Consider the following 15,173-nt stretch of genomic DNA (forward strand, 5'->3'; position numbering starts at 1 on the left):
CATCCCTGAAGGCCAGAGTAACCCAGGTTCTTGTTAATAGATCCCTTGGGGCAGATTAGAATGAAACAAGGCTGAATGATTGGTGTTTGCAAATATATATACATAGAGTTTACTTTGGAAAAGTTTGGTTGCAATGAGAGCCGGTACGTGGCCATAAAATAATAACTTTGGTTATTATTATCTATAGTAATATAGCAATATAAAAGCATAAAAACAACAAGTAAATGTATGAGGGAAAAGAAAAAAGAGCATAAGAATAGAAAGATATCCCTCCAATGGATCCTGCAATGAGACTTGATTGTTGCAATTTTGATGTCCATTGGTCAAAGTGATGGTCACGGTCTTGATGCATCAGGGGTGGGGGAAGCCCCCAAAACGCAAAGTTCAGTGGGTTAATGTATGCTCAGGCTTAGTGAGAATGCCCAGGTACCTTCCCTGGTGGGGGAGCTTTTAGTCCTCTGGTGGAAAGCCTCAGAAATGAGTCTGGGTGTGCTTTGGGGGTCTTTGATGGGTTATCACCCCTTCTTGCCTCTCACATCAACCTAGTTGAGCCAGTTATGCCCCATCAGAGGGGATGAACACCCTCAGGACCTTTCCCTGGGATAGCAGAGGGAGTTTTACAACTGAGGGAAGTCAAGTGGCATGATCAAAAGCACCATCCCACCTTGCAGCATCTGCCTCTTACCTGGCTCAAAGCCTGGCCTGTAGCCCTCAGTGGTGGGTGCTCACACCCTCGGTCTTACAGGGACCAGAGGCTTCACCTTCGCCACCACACACCCAAAAACTCACTCCCTGCCCTTCAGGGGCTGCAAGCACGGCCCCAGCAAAGCACAAATGGGAAATGGAGTCAGTAACCATTTACACTGCTGGCTCTCACTGTCCACAATCAATGTTCTTACATTGTAATATTGGATGGGTCGGAAGGTGGTAAGTTATTTATTTACACAACACAGGCTGTGAAGAATTCAAATTTAATTCTGTTGGAGAGATGGAGAACTTCTGGCAGCTAAGCCAAAGATCTTTCTAAAAACTCAATTATAGAAAAGTTCAGTTTGTTTGTTAAAATTGCACAGTGTGAGTGGACTCAGATAAATTTTGCAGAAATAATTTCCCTAGCTTACTTGAATCTGGGGGGAGCAGAGAGATATTTTGCCTTTAAACTTGCAGCTTTTCATAAACTATCATTTTGTTTGTACACTGCAAGATAAAATAATTTTTTGCGTTCTTTAACACAAAAAGGTCTCTCCTGTCCAGAGACCAGATGTTAGCTTCACTTAACAGAATTTCTTAATTACCTCTAAAATACTTGTTTCCGCTTGACTTCTTGTTTTGTTTTGTTTATTACGATAATGGGAGAACAGACCCAGAGAATTTATCCGAAGAAAGAACAAAACACTCACTGCTACAGCAGCTGTTAAATAATCATTTCAGCCTTACTCTCGTGCATCCTAGCACTCTGTGTTTGCTTTCCACGGTGCTGCAATACGCCGAGCAGAGACAGCAGACCTGCTCACAGCGCTGAGCAATTGTCACCCACGGTTCAGGTCCTTCTCCTCCGGTCCAGGTCCTTCTCCAGTGCCAGATTTCAGGAGATACTGAGCTGTACCTGTACCATACAGCCACTCTCAGGGCATTCCCTGCATCTCTAGGTAGCACGTTATGATGGAAGCCCAAACTTTTAACCGTTTTAAATGTGGAAAATAAAAAAACCCATTGCATTGAAGGCATTTTAAGTGGGAGCCTCTGACGCTGGCAGCAACTGTGCTCTGTTTCTGAACCTTAATTTGAAACGAAGGAAGGAATGAGTAGTAGTTGATTTCTGCAAGTTTTAACAGTGACAAGCTGTACAGTTTTTTATGGATAGTTTTCCAAATGCAGCTTTCCGTAGCATCTCCTCCTCCTCCATCGGTTTTATTTTGGTTCCAACACTTCTGCCACGAGGCTTTGAGGAGATATATCTGTTTTCTTCTTTAGTTTGGTAAGCCTGTGAATGATGCACGTTCACTGGTACAGAAGGGGGAGGTCTGAACAAAACAAGCCTGCAGGCACTGGAAGTAGACTGGGAATTCTTGCATGAGGAAGATAAGAGGACTGGATGATGGTGACAGATAAGGAATGCAGTATTTTTAACATAAAGAGGGAAAAAATATAAGGCTGCCTAATAATGTATAGAATGAAGTGCCTGTTTTCTGAGTTTCAAATGTCCCTGGCATATTTGTGAATTGCAGCCGTGTAAACAATGCTCAACAAAACACCGAGAAAGCCAAAAAAAAAAAAAAAAAAGAAATAAGTTATGACACCCAGCAACACACTTCATATGTAAAATTAAATGGATGTACTACTGCTTTCCCACAGCATACTCCTAGATAAGCTGGCAGCCCGTGGCTTGGACAGGAGCACTCTTCGCTGGGTTAGGAACTGGCTGGATGGCCGGGCCCAGAGAGTGGTGGTGAATGGTGCAGCATCCAGCTGGCGACCAGTCACCGGTGGTGTCCCTCAGGGGTCTGTATTGGGACCAGTTCTATTTAATATTTTTATAGACGACATGGATGAGGGCATTGAGTCCTTCATTAGTAAATTTGCAGACGACACTAAGCTGGGAGCTTGTGTTGATCTGTTGGAAGGGAGGAGGGCTCTGCAGAGAGACCTAGATCGGTTGGATGAATGGGCAGAGTCCAACAGTATGAAGTTTAATAAGTCTAAGTGTCGAGTTCTACATTTTGGCCACAAAAATCCCCTACAGCGTTACAGGCTGGGGACAGCGTGGCTGGACAGTGTTCAGGTGGAAAGGGACCTGGGGGTGCTGGTCGACAGCTGGTTGGATATGAGCCAGCAGTGTGTCCAGGTGGCCAAGAAGGCCAATGGCATCCTGGCCTGCATTAGGAATTGTGTGACCAGCAGGAGTAGGGAGGTCATTCTTCCCCTGTACTCGGCACTAGTGAGACCACATCTTGAGTACTGTGTCCAGTTCTGGGCCCCTCAGTTTAGGAAGGATATTGAGATGCTTGAGCGTGTCCAGAGGAGGGCAACGAGGCTGGTGAGGGGCTTGGAACACAAGCCCTGTGAGGAACGTTTGAAGGAGCTGGGGTTGTTTAGTCTGGAGAAGAGGAGGCTTGGAGGTGACCTTATCACTCTCTACAACTTCTTGAAGGGAGGTTGTAGACAGGTGGGGGTCGGTCTCTTCCACCGGGCAGCAACTGACAGAACAAGGGGACACAGTCTCAAGCTACGTCAGGGAAGGTACAGGTTAGATATTAGGAAAAAAAAATTCACTGAAAGAATAATAAAGCACTGGAATTGTCTTCCCAGGGAGGTGGTGGAGTCACCATCTCTGGATGTGTTTAAAAAAAGACTGGATATGGCACTTAGTGCTATAGTCTAGTTGAGGTGTTAAGGCATAGGTTGGACTTGATGATCTTAGAGGTCTCTTCCAACCTCATTATTCTGTGATTATATTGTAATACTTGATTAGCTGAAAAGGGGTAAAATGTTTTTGACTGGTGTTGTCCAAATCCTGTAGTCTTGACAGAAGAAAAAACTCCCCGTGGAAAACTGTTGATGTCTGACAGTCTCAGCTGCATCTGTGAGCCATGACCTAGGATATTAGTTTGAAAGGCAAGTGTATTCCTGTTAAACTGACTATCAAGCAAGATGAGAGATAATTTGGTCCAATACAATTTACTGGTGTGTATATAAACTGCAGTCTTATTTTAGTTTTTCAAACTTCTTAGTTTTATTTTAATTCTTGAAATAATGTAGCGAAGAAGATCTACAGCACCAGCGCAAAAGCTCTGTCTCCACAGAAAATACAGACCATTATTTGGAATTCTGGCTTCAGGGGAGTGGTGCCTCTTATCTCAACTGAAATTTTTAGTCTCTTTCATTTAGATGCAGAAGATGCTGTGCTGCCTGGCTCATCACAGGAGGGTCTTATTGAGAATATTTGTTGACAATTCTTTGGGAGTCTGGGGGAGAACTACTGCTTATAAACAGCGTTTTTCAATAGGCTTGAAGGATCCACAGCCTTCAAAAGGGAAAAAAGTGATTAAAAAAAACAAGCATTTTTTATTGTCTCTGGGTTATGCACTCCACGTGGGTTAAGAGCAATTAATGACAGTGTATGTGCTGGTCAGTCCCCTCCAAGCTGACTGAAATGAGAGCAGGATCAATGTTTGAAGAGTTGGTTGTTTGCTCAGCTGTATCTGTTACTTGTCTCTACTCCGCTCCTGCAAGTGAGGTCAGCATTTTACTCCGTCAAGTAATTCATGTTCCTGAAGTCTCAGTCTTTAAAGGCTAACTTGGACAGAATGATCAGTCCCAACAAACCATGAGCCAGCCCTATGGTGTTAGTAGCAAGACAAAGAAACCCTAACAAACTTGGAAAATTTCCAGCATTTCTTACATGATACTTGCCAGGAGTAACAGTCCCCTCAGTCAAGAGCCATTCAGGTCAATGAGGACTTTGACATTAAAAGCCATAAGAATGATCTAATAGTTGGAGTGACTTTGACAAATCAAAAAAATAAAGTGCTGCATGAGGCTGAGAAGGCTCTTTTCCATTACTGTGAGTGATTAAGATATGGTGTTGCTTAAGATGAATTGAATGATGAGCATCCTTAGAGATATTCCCAAGGAACTAGCAATCAATCTTTCTCTGACCTCATCTTGTAATTTTAATTTTTTGTATTACATAGTTGCCTTCTCTATTGCATAGTTGCTTTTAAGTATAAGCTCTTAGTTTTATTTGGGTTTTTTTTTTTTTTGTTTTTTTGAGATCTCACATCTCTTACCAATGAAGTAAAAGAATGAAGAAACAGAAGTGTCCAGTTCTTTATGGAGACCTTCAGGTCATCTTCAGATATGGCTCATCAGCTTTCTTTGGTCTCTAGATAGTTGTCATTTTCATTTGTAGGACTCTAAGCCTAGGTCAGTTTCCCTTTGACTAATGTTAGACTTTATTGACTCAGAATTGAGTTCTGCCCATCTCGTGCTGACCTGCAGATGTGTACAAACACTAATAAATTCCTTTATCCAAGAAGCAACCTGCCTAAGTTTCCAGTAGCAAATGGTGGTGCCCAAATGAACCGGACTTGGATAATTTTTAAATTCAGACTAAAGCCATGGGTTAATGCAGCATTTGGGGAAGGTCTCTCATTCCTGGTTACGAAGATTTTGTTTCTTTCAAGGGCTGTTTCATGAATCTTGTTGCTCTGGAGCTGGAAGAATGGATAGTCCATCTTATGCCTCTGCATAGATTGCATCCATGAACCAGTCCAAGCACCAGGACAGCTTTGCTACCACAAGAAATGTCTGTGGAACAGCTGAAGACATGGAATCACTTCCAGAGAGCCAGCAGACCTGCTGTTACGGGGAAGTAAGCTGATCCAAAATACACAGGCAGAGCAGATGTTCCTTGCTTGGTAGTGTTATAAATGGGATGGGATCCTGGGGCAGCACAGCTCCAGCACGCTGGGCTGCCTGTTCCCCCAACAAGAGTGCAAGGGGCCCAGCTTGGAAGGTGTTTGTCATCATAACGTGACACTGTCAGGGACACCTATCTGGAGTGCAGGAGGATAAATCTCCCATCAGGAACTGACAGCTCTGTGCTGTGTTTTTGGCATGAGCTAATTCCAGAGCTCGTGCACTGATTTACTTTCTGACTGAGACTAAACAGAGTCAAAGGATTTCCCACTGATGAAGTTTATAGGTGAATAATCTTCTTCCTACCTGTGAGGGGAGAATGGGAAGGAAAGCAGTGTCCATGCAGCAGTAATCTGCTTATTTGCAGCTCTCATAAACTGCTCCTGTGTCTGGTGAAGGAGTGGTTGAAACACAGGAGCTCCAAAAAAGGATCTGGATTGCAGAAAGGTGATCTCTGATACATCAATTTTTGCCAGTTCCCAGGATCTGTGTCCCCATAATTGCTCAGCCATGTGTTATGTGGCTAGTCAATAATAACAATGAAACAGGAAAAAAAAAGAATTTTACATGCCTGTTGAAAAACGTTGGGGTAGAATTCTGTAATGTAAGAAAAAGCCTCTCCAAGCAGTGCTGGGTTTGTTTCTCACTTAATTTGCAAATCTTTTTAATGTTTTTAAACACGCGTTTCAATTCACGCTCTTGAATTTGGGTGCAATTCTAGGGAGAGATGCTTGAAATTAAATTGTTGGCTCTCTGTGCTCTTTGGTAACTCTAACCCTCGACTAGGCAGCAGAGAACATGCAGCTGGGGTGCAGACAGCTGCTCTTCAACAGCCTCAACACAAGAGTGCATCCCGGGATACCTCATTTCTTGTCCTGTAATCAGACTTGTCCTCCTGAGAAATGCCCTGCTGGCTTTGCTGCTGACCAGGACCTCAGCTCTCAGGGGGCACACTGATGCCTCCTCAGTCATGGTGATTATCTGAATTCCTCTTGCCTGGGATCTGTTCCCTGGCATCTTCCCTGCTTCATTTCTCCTGAAGCAGAGAGCAGGGGGGTGGTGCTTCCCTACTTTCTTCAAGTCATGATAATGATGGAGACTTGTTTTTTCCTTCCCAAGACCTGGGATAGCCACTCTATTACAGCTGGATAGGTGTATCCAGCCACACTCTGGTGCAGCAGAGTAAGAGGTCTTGGGAGCCTGAGTGTAACTAGGAGAAACTCATGTTTCCCTCTCTCTTCATTGACCCAGGAATGGAGGGAGGTTGAAGAAAGGTACAGCAGCAACAAAAGATACCCAGGTCTTGTGCTTCCTCCCCCTCCACACACACCCTCTCCCTTCCCATTGTCTCTGCTGGGCATTGTGATTTGTTCTAAGATAAGAACACGTAGGGAGAAATGTCTTAAGAAAAGAATACCATGCAGGAGGAGCTGCATGATTGCTTGCATAATCACAGAATCCCAGAAACAAGTTTGGAAAAGACCTCTGGGATCATTGAATCCAACCCGTGACTGAACACCACCATGTCAGCCAGACCATGGCACTACATCCAGGCTTTCCTGAAACACCTCCAGGGACAGTGACTCCCTGGGCAGTCCATTCCAATGTCTAACCATCCTTTCTGTGAAGAAATTCTTCCTGATGTCCAAGCTGAATCTCCCCTGGCACAGCATCTGACACTTGTCTCTTGTCCTGTCACTGGTTACCTGGGAGAAGAGGCCAATGCCCACCCTCCTGCCAGGGAGCTGAATGCATTCCAGGGATGGGGGAAGCTGTGATTATTACCACTGACTTTGGTCCACATCAGCCTGCAAAAAGGCTGTAAAATGCTGCTGGATATTGGGCCAACTGGCACTCCTCCAATCCCTACCTGGTGTTCTTACCTTAGGACAAATCAAAATGTCCATCAGTGACAATCACAAGGAAGAGAAGTGTGTGTGGACAGTGCACATGAAGACCCCGAGTGTTGTCACCCACCACGAAGGGCCAATTGTCTTTTCTTTGAAACTCAATTTTTAAGTGGAGACGTAAGGAATTGAGATGCTCTTTGCATTTGACCATCTGTAGCAGCAGCAGCTGCTCTGAGCCAGCCACCTGTCTGCAGTGACACTTGTGCTCCATCCTTTTCTGCAACACTTCATGTTCCCTTTCTGAAGGACAGGTTTAGCAGCAGAATTTGATGGGTTTAGTGCCACGCAGGTAGGACTGTGTGGAAGTTTTGTACTCTGTTAATGTAACAGAACTTCTGTATTGTCTTATTTACCAGTAATCTGATTCATCAGGAATAAAGGCAGCCTTCAGTTTCTGATTGGAGTCACGATTAGTGACCCACAAAACAGGACAGGACTGGCTTTGCTGTTTCCATGGTGCTGAGGCAAAGAGCAAGCCTCAGAACCCCTCAAATTTACATGTTAAAAACAAGCAATGCCAATGGGATCTATGGGGAAGTCTGACTTACTCGAGATTGCAGTCAAGTATCATTTTCCAGTGAACTGGCAGAATCATGTCAGTAGTTGGTCTGAGTGTGACCACACTGTCACCTAGTTGTGTTAGTATGAGAAATCCCGGGAATTACACTCTTAAGACAATACATGGTGCTATTGCAGCATCAAACAGACTGCATTAGTAACAGTACTTCTGGGACTAATCTAATTTGTTGACCAAAGTTTTCAGGAGATTTAAAACCATATATTTTTTATCTTTAAAAGAAGGGTGTACTTGACAGTGCTCCCAAGGGAAGGAGACTCGTGAGCTTCCATGCCTGTGCACTTGGAGCTGGGTTTCCCACTGTGCCACAGGAGAGGTACATCAATCCAACTGGAATAACACTAAGGGGAAGCAGACCCTGTTATTTTCCCTGCTACTCTTCCATGGCTTCAGGTGTTATCATCATCAGATAGGCAACAACCTGGCTGTGGCATTGCCTGGAAAGGTTCCTGAGCCATGCCAGTCCCTGTCTTTGGCAGGAAAAGATCAAGCTTAAGGAATGAGCTTAAATGCCATGTGCTGCAGTATCATGAAATTACCAAGCTGACTCCAGTGTCTGCTGTCCTGCTGAACACAAATATGTATACCTTTTTTTGCAGCATTTGGGTTTATTATAACTAATTCACAAGCTCCCTCTTCTGGCCTACCAGCATAGGAGGGCAGTGGTAAAGCTCCTGTTAACATTTTTTGCGGACATTCTTCTCAGCTTATTTTGACACTTTGTACAGCATCAGAAGAAGTGTACGATCAAAATAATGTAAATGGCTTTTTAGAAGTGTAGCAGAGAGAGATTTGATGTGCTAGGTGCATAATTAAATGTTTTTTATGTGCATAGAAAGTTTTTTCCACAATAATGTAACTGTAGCTGTCACCTCCTGAAAATGCTCATGCATCTATCAAAAGGTAATGATACTTGGCTTCAGTTATGCCTTCTGTCACAGGAAAGAGCTCTAAGGAAATAAATACAGACCTGTTAAAAGAATTAAAAGCTTACAGCCATCAAATACACCCCATACAGGATGCAGTTTGATGTAGCAGTGGTTTTCAAAATGAGCCAAGGGGGTTGTACAAGCATTCAGAGGAATGAAAACGTGCTGGAAACATTACTCTAATCAGAAGAGCTCATCCTGCTGCTTTCTGCCTAATCCTCAAGGTCAAGATTTCTGTCTACAGTTTTCAAAATACATACATGGGGCTTAGCACCGGCACAACCAATAATTGCAAAATCTCTTTTAGTAGATCAAATGGAGTTGTGGAATTATTGACTTCCAACTAAACAATCTCTCAGGCTGAGAGATTGCTAACAAAAACCAGAATGATGCTCTGTGATTGCTGTAGACACAGCACTTCCTGGCTGGCTTTTAACCGGGATTTACTGAATTAAGGACCCGCCTTAAATAATTCACAAAATCGTGGAGTGCCTTTATGGGAAAAGGCATATTGTCTGCGTGGCACCAGAGAAAAATGGAGAGACTTTGTGAACAATCACAGTGGCTTTTTTACTGCAGGTCAGGCTCCTAGACACAGGCAGTGGTACACATAGGAGCTATTACAGTGCTGCCTGGGTGTTGTGCTTAATGCAGCAGTTCCCACACATGGGAATGTAGCTGTCACCAGTGTGAGTGGAGCAGTTTGGCAGCACTCAGCATCACTGGACAATGATGTAGAATAGAAAATAAAGTGAAAGAACTCCAGCGACCAATTGATTGAAAAAGTGCAGGGAGAATGTGGAATGCATGTATTCCAAAATTCAATCTAGTGAAGAGACTAAAGTGATAATTTCTAACATTGACTGAGATAAAATCACCTCTTCTGACTAACGTGAGCAGGTCACCTCTACTTAAGCTGGAAAAGGGACATGTATGATGTGTGTGTTTGATAAATAGCTGAAAGCTTGAGAGGGGCTTTTTACACGGGCATGCAGTGACAGGACAAGGGGGAATGGCTTTAAACTGAAAGAAGGCAAGTTTGGTCTAAATATTAGGAAGAAATTCCTTGTTGTGAAGGTGGTGAGACACTGGAACACGTTGTTGTGGAGAAGCTGTTCAAAGGAACCAGGCTGGGCAGGGCTTTGAGCAGCCTGGTGTAGTAGAAGGTGTCCCCACCCATGGAGGGGGACTTGGAACTAAATGGTTCCTTCCAACCCAAAGCATTCTGTAATTCAGTGGTAGAACAGGTTGTGATGTCTTTTAGAATATAAAAAGGAACAAGGTGAAATTTTAAAGCTCTAGCAATAGATCTCTTTGTGTCATTAGTTTTCCATTCAAGTACATGACATGATAAAGAGCAATTTTACCTATGCTCATATTCTCAAAATGTGTCTTACCTCAAGCATGAATTTTTTTTCTAGGTAGCACATTCTCTATTGGCTTTATTCTGCATCAAAGCATCTGATGGCTCCAGAGGGTGTGATATCAATATACAATTTATCGTTTCAAAGCCTTGAGGATGATCAGTCTGTTTCTTTTCTGTCTCTAATTAAACATTACTTCAGTAATTCACAGTAGCAAGGAGGCTTTGTGACTATACTGAAATGAAAATGAAGTTTGTAGGACCACAGTTGCACTGTCTGTGGTTATGATTAATATATTTTATGATTGTTGTTTTGGTAATAAGATTTAGCTGTTTTATTAAAGATACTGTGAGGGACGATACCACAGATTTTTATTTATCTTTGTTGTAAAGTGACAGAAAACTAAGGAGGTTTTAACACAAAATTAGTTGAAGTAAAATGTGTCAAACCAATGGAGATCTTAAATGTGATTGCTGATTATTTTCAGCCTTTGGCAGTGATGGTGAGTGAGAGTTTCTGTTCCAGTCAGCCATTTCCCAGATTAAGGAGCAAATGCAAATCCTTCATATTTAAGTGTTTAGGGAAACAGGCAGCAACCCTGCAATGACTGTGGATTGAGTGACTCGATAAGAGGAATTAGTAGTCAACACAAAGATTTATTTATTTAGCTGTTAGATAGGACACATCTACCTGGAGTAAACCCACAGATCAGTCCAAGAGGCCAGAAATGAGGTTGTTTTCAAGGTACACAGGTCATTTTCTTTCCCACTTTCTTTGGTCATGTGGGAGTGGGTCAGGCAGGTTGATTTCTACCATTCATTCATGCTTTCAAATACCATTTTTCATCCGTCTTTGCATATGGGCTGCTTTTGCATTCCAAAAAAGAGGTGACAGTAATTAGCACATTTCATTATGCCAGCCTGTATACTATGTATAGACTTAGGTATTCATAGTGCTCAAGTGTTTTGACTTTTTACACTTACTTTATGTTAAAAAACAGTGAACAGTGCATTCTTATTTAGCTGATACTTCTTTATGCAGCACTGTGGAAGGCTGGATTTGAGTAGAAGTTTGTACCCATTTAAAATACACAATCAGCATTCTAAAACAGTCATTAGTTCAATTTAAAAATTAAATGTGCTGAACCTAAAAATAAGCTTAGTAAAACATGGTTTGTGTTGAAAGCTAGTTAATAATATTAACTGAAGGAATCATTACATATAGAAAATGAACTGATTAAGAGTTTTCTAACCCACATGCCTTTGCCTTTCAGAATTACAATTAGTAGAACTTATCCTTCACATTTATTTTTAAAGGATGACCTTATTAATGCTTTTACAAGGTATGGAATTCAGAGGAGAAGGTCCCAAATTTCAAGACAGTAAAATGAGAAGTATGGAGAGAATTCAGTGTTTCTCACCATGTGAGAAACATTTCTCTGTGCTCTCATTTGTTAAAGAGTCAAACCATCTTTTTAAATTCTGTGAAGCTAAAACAATTAATTTAAAAATGACTGAAAATGAGTGAAGTCTCCAGATGTTAATGGCTTATTTAATTCTACTGCAGTAATATTAAAGAACACTAATCAAGATGAGAACTAGGTTGTTCTCCAGGTTGTACAAATACCAGAGTCATTTGGAGCAGCTGTAATAAAACCCTTTGTTATCATGGAGCAAGGTGAGAACACAAACAAGATCTTTCAGCCATTAGTTTTCAGTCAAGTTTGAAGTGACATTAATTATCTGTAGCATCTTTTACAGTCCAAATGAGAAAATAAAGTTTATAGGAGATGCTGCTTCCATATCAAAGCTATCAGTATTTTTTAAACTTGAAGAACTTGTTGTAAATCCTATGATAATAAAATTATGGCAAACCCAGATGTGTTCAGAAACATTTCAAAGACATTATTCTGATATTCCAGTTAATTTTAGGATTGCTGCTTATCTTGTCAAGACTACTTGTACAGCTTTCTCCTTTTCTGTCATTTTTCCTTTTTGCTTTCTCTGAAATACATTTCTTCAAAGTGCTGCTGCCATATGGGCTTTCCCCTAAAGCTAAAACAATCAATTATTTAATTGGCCTAGGTATTGGTCAGCAATGTGCAGGTGTGGCTGACACAGGACATTGCTGGTGATTGCTGTGCATTGCATGTATTTAGAGTTGTAGTTAAGACCTGTAAAACTGATTTCTCGCTGAATGCTTTAGATCATTAGCATGGAAAAGTTCTGATGAAATATGTGATTTGTCAGTCTTACTTCTGACACCTCTAAGAGTAAGGCATTAGTCATTTTTAGAGACTGCATTAACCTGTTTGTGATGCTAAAGTCCCACAGGCATTACTAGCCTATCTTCATAGAAGCCCGTCTTGCACTTCATTTTTCCTAGCATTTTCTTGTATTAAGAAAGGCTGATTCTTTTACTAAGAGGTTTCTGAACCCTCATACATAATACTGATTTTCAGTAATTTAGTAATGCTTCCTTGCTTCCTTTTTTAAAAAAAACCTTTTCTGTAGAAAAACCTGTCTAGGTCAGTGTGTTCCAATAAAGCCTGTAACATTTACTTGTTTCATCTTTTCCTTTGTCTTCTCCTAATGCCTCCTCCCCCAGTCTGCATCTTGCTTTCTGCATTTTGCCTGCTGCTTGTTGTCAGCTTCCATCAGACTGAAGGATCTCTGGGAAGGAAAGACTCTTAGAGGGCCTCTTTTCACCTCATCTGTGCAGCTAAAGATTTGACATTCACTTCCTGAGACAGGATGAAACTCTGGTTTTGAGAAACATTATGTAAATCAACTGTGTTATGTAAGGAACTCCTAATAATGATGTGCATTACAGCATATTTATAAGATTAAAGGCAGTACTGCATCCTGTGCACTGGCAAAAAAAAAAAAAAAAAGCAGAGTCCTGAAAAATGTCTTTAAAAATGAAATAATTATAATAGACTTGATGTTTGTTTGATGTTTCTGTTTAGGTGCTGACTGCAGCACAAATTAAATCAATCTGCCTGGCCATACTGGAATCAGGAAAACAGTATGCAGTGAAGAAGAGGAAGCCAGTCCCACTGATGTATTCCTACTATGGAACAGAGTACCTTGGTGAGTAGAACACACCAGCACCTCTGAGAGTGTGCTGTGTGGAGATGCTGAGCTAGTAGGCACTTCAGAAATAAAACACATAAAATCTACAGTGTGGGATTTCTCCTGAACCCGTTGGGACCATCCAACCTCCTAAAACTGTCAAGTGGCACTGAGGAGCTGGAGGGAAGGGCTGGTGCTGCCGAGCACTGGGGAGTGCAGGAGGTGCCTGTGCTGCAGCAGGGGAGCAGCTTCATTCCCTCCTCTTTCTGCCCTGGGAGATAAATCTGCCTTGCCAGCAGAGGCATGAGGGTGTGGTGTCCATGCCTGTGTGGAGCAGGTTGCTCAGGGCACTGTCAGGGATGTTCTCTGGGAGCTGCTGTTGCCATGCCGGGACTGGCAGAGCGGTTTTGGCTGTAGCACTGCGACTCAGACATGTTGTCAGCTGCTCTCCTCATGGGGAGATGGGCTGGAGCTCACCTGAAGCAGTGGTGAAAGTGAGCAGGGCTCTCACAGGGTTCCCAAGGCACCATATCCCTGCAGAAAATGTGAGATTGGTTCACAGCTCCCTGGCAGGGGAGCAGAGAGAGCAGTCCCTGAGTGGAGTGTTCCACACACCCTGGTGGGTACAGACAGTTCTTGCGCTGAAGTTTAGGTGTTGGCTCACTGGTACTGTCAGTCAGTAACTGTGAAATACCCATTTATGGCCCAGTTTCAATTTGCATTCAGCAAATGCAAATACATGGCCCAGATTCAGCAGTGTGCCAGGGAGAGTAACACCTTGAAACAGTATTCAGTTCAGGTTCAGTTTAACTTCTGCAGTGAGTTTCAGTCATATCAGAGTGAGAGCAGAAGGAATTTATGCATATTTTTGCAAAGTGCTATGCACCTAGAAGTCTTTTATTCCAAGCACTCTTCCAGCATGCATGAAGAAGATGGAGACATGCTCTTGACAAGGAAATCTGTCCCAAGGGAAAGTTGCAATGAGGTGCAGACAGGACCTAAACCCACCCTCTAATTCAGTTGTTCCTCTTCTTTGCAGGTGCAGCACATGGGCTTTCCTCAATCCTGCAGATGTTGCTCTCCTATTATGAGTACCTGCAGCCAGCAGATCAGGAGCTGGTGTGGCAGAGTGTGGATTTCCTGATGGACCAGGAACAGAACAGCAACTGGCCCCCTGAGCTGGGGGAGACAATCGAGCGGGAGAACGAGCTGGTGCACTGGTGCCATGGAGCTCCAGGTTCTTTTCCCCTTGATGCTATGCATAGCCAGATGCTGATCACGTTGCTTTTCCACATTAGGTGATTCCATGTAGAAGATAATCTCGGGTTAAATTCGATCAAAGTGAAAAAACCTCAAAGAAGTTACGCTTAGAGATGTGGAAAATCATCAATTGCAATTGTTCTTCCCCAGAAAAATTCTGTATCCCATCACTGTTCTTTTCTTGGGTAATAACACAGATGTAGCTTAAAGGAACACTTCAGCTACTCCAGTGTTTGTTAAATTCAGACCACAAGTCAGCTGGACATTTCCTTAGGCACTTGAGTTGGTTGTGTGTCATGTGCATTCTCATAAGGTTACCATGAACTGAGCTGTGCAGTGCTCTGATGGAGATTATGATTAATTTATTTAAATCCCCTCTAAAAATAAGCCAAATAGCTGCCTTTTTTTTTTTTTTTTTTTTGGCAGAAGTCAGTATGCATAGCTATGTATAACTAGAACAATTCAGTGTAGTTTTTCCAGTTTTTCCTCATTGGAAAAAAATAAGTGAGTTTCTCTTCCTCATTTAGTAAAAGTCTGTTGGCAGTGTAAGAAATTATCTCGCCCATCCTCATGTTTCTGTCAGCATAAGCAGGTGAAGTGAATGTGTATTTGGAGCCCTTAGAAGACAGTGCAAAGAG

At 42.4% G+C, this 15,173-nt stretch overlaps 1 protein-coding gene across 3 annotated transcripts in view; it reads left to right on the forward strand.

Annotated features, from left to right (window-relative positions):
• LANCL3 (LanC like family member 3) overlaps nucleotides 1-15,173 on the forward strand; it is a 38,641-nt gene that overhangs the window by 14,659 nt on the left and 8,809 nt on the right. For all 3 annotated transcript variants that reach the window (XM_040056804.2, XM_040056802.1, XM_040056803.1), the window contains exons 2-3: nucleotides 13,170-13,293; nucleotides 14,315-14,512. In XM_040056804.2, coding sequence (XP_039912738.1) covers nucleotides 13,170-13,293; nucleotides 14,315-14,512 — 322 coding nt within the window. The remainder of the gene's footprint in view (nucleotides 1-13,169; nucleotides 13,294-14,314; nucleotides 14,513-15,173) is intronic.

This window comes from Hirundo rustica, chromosome 2 (genome assembly GCF_015227805.2).
Source record: "Hirundo rustica isolate bHirRus1 chromosome 2, bHirRus1.pri.v3, whole genome shotgun sequence".
Taxonomy (NCBI): domain Eukaryota; kingdom Metazoa; phylum Chordata; class Aves; order Passeriformes; family Hirundinidae; genus Hirundo; species Hirundo rustica.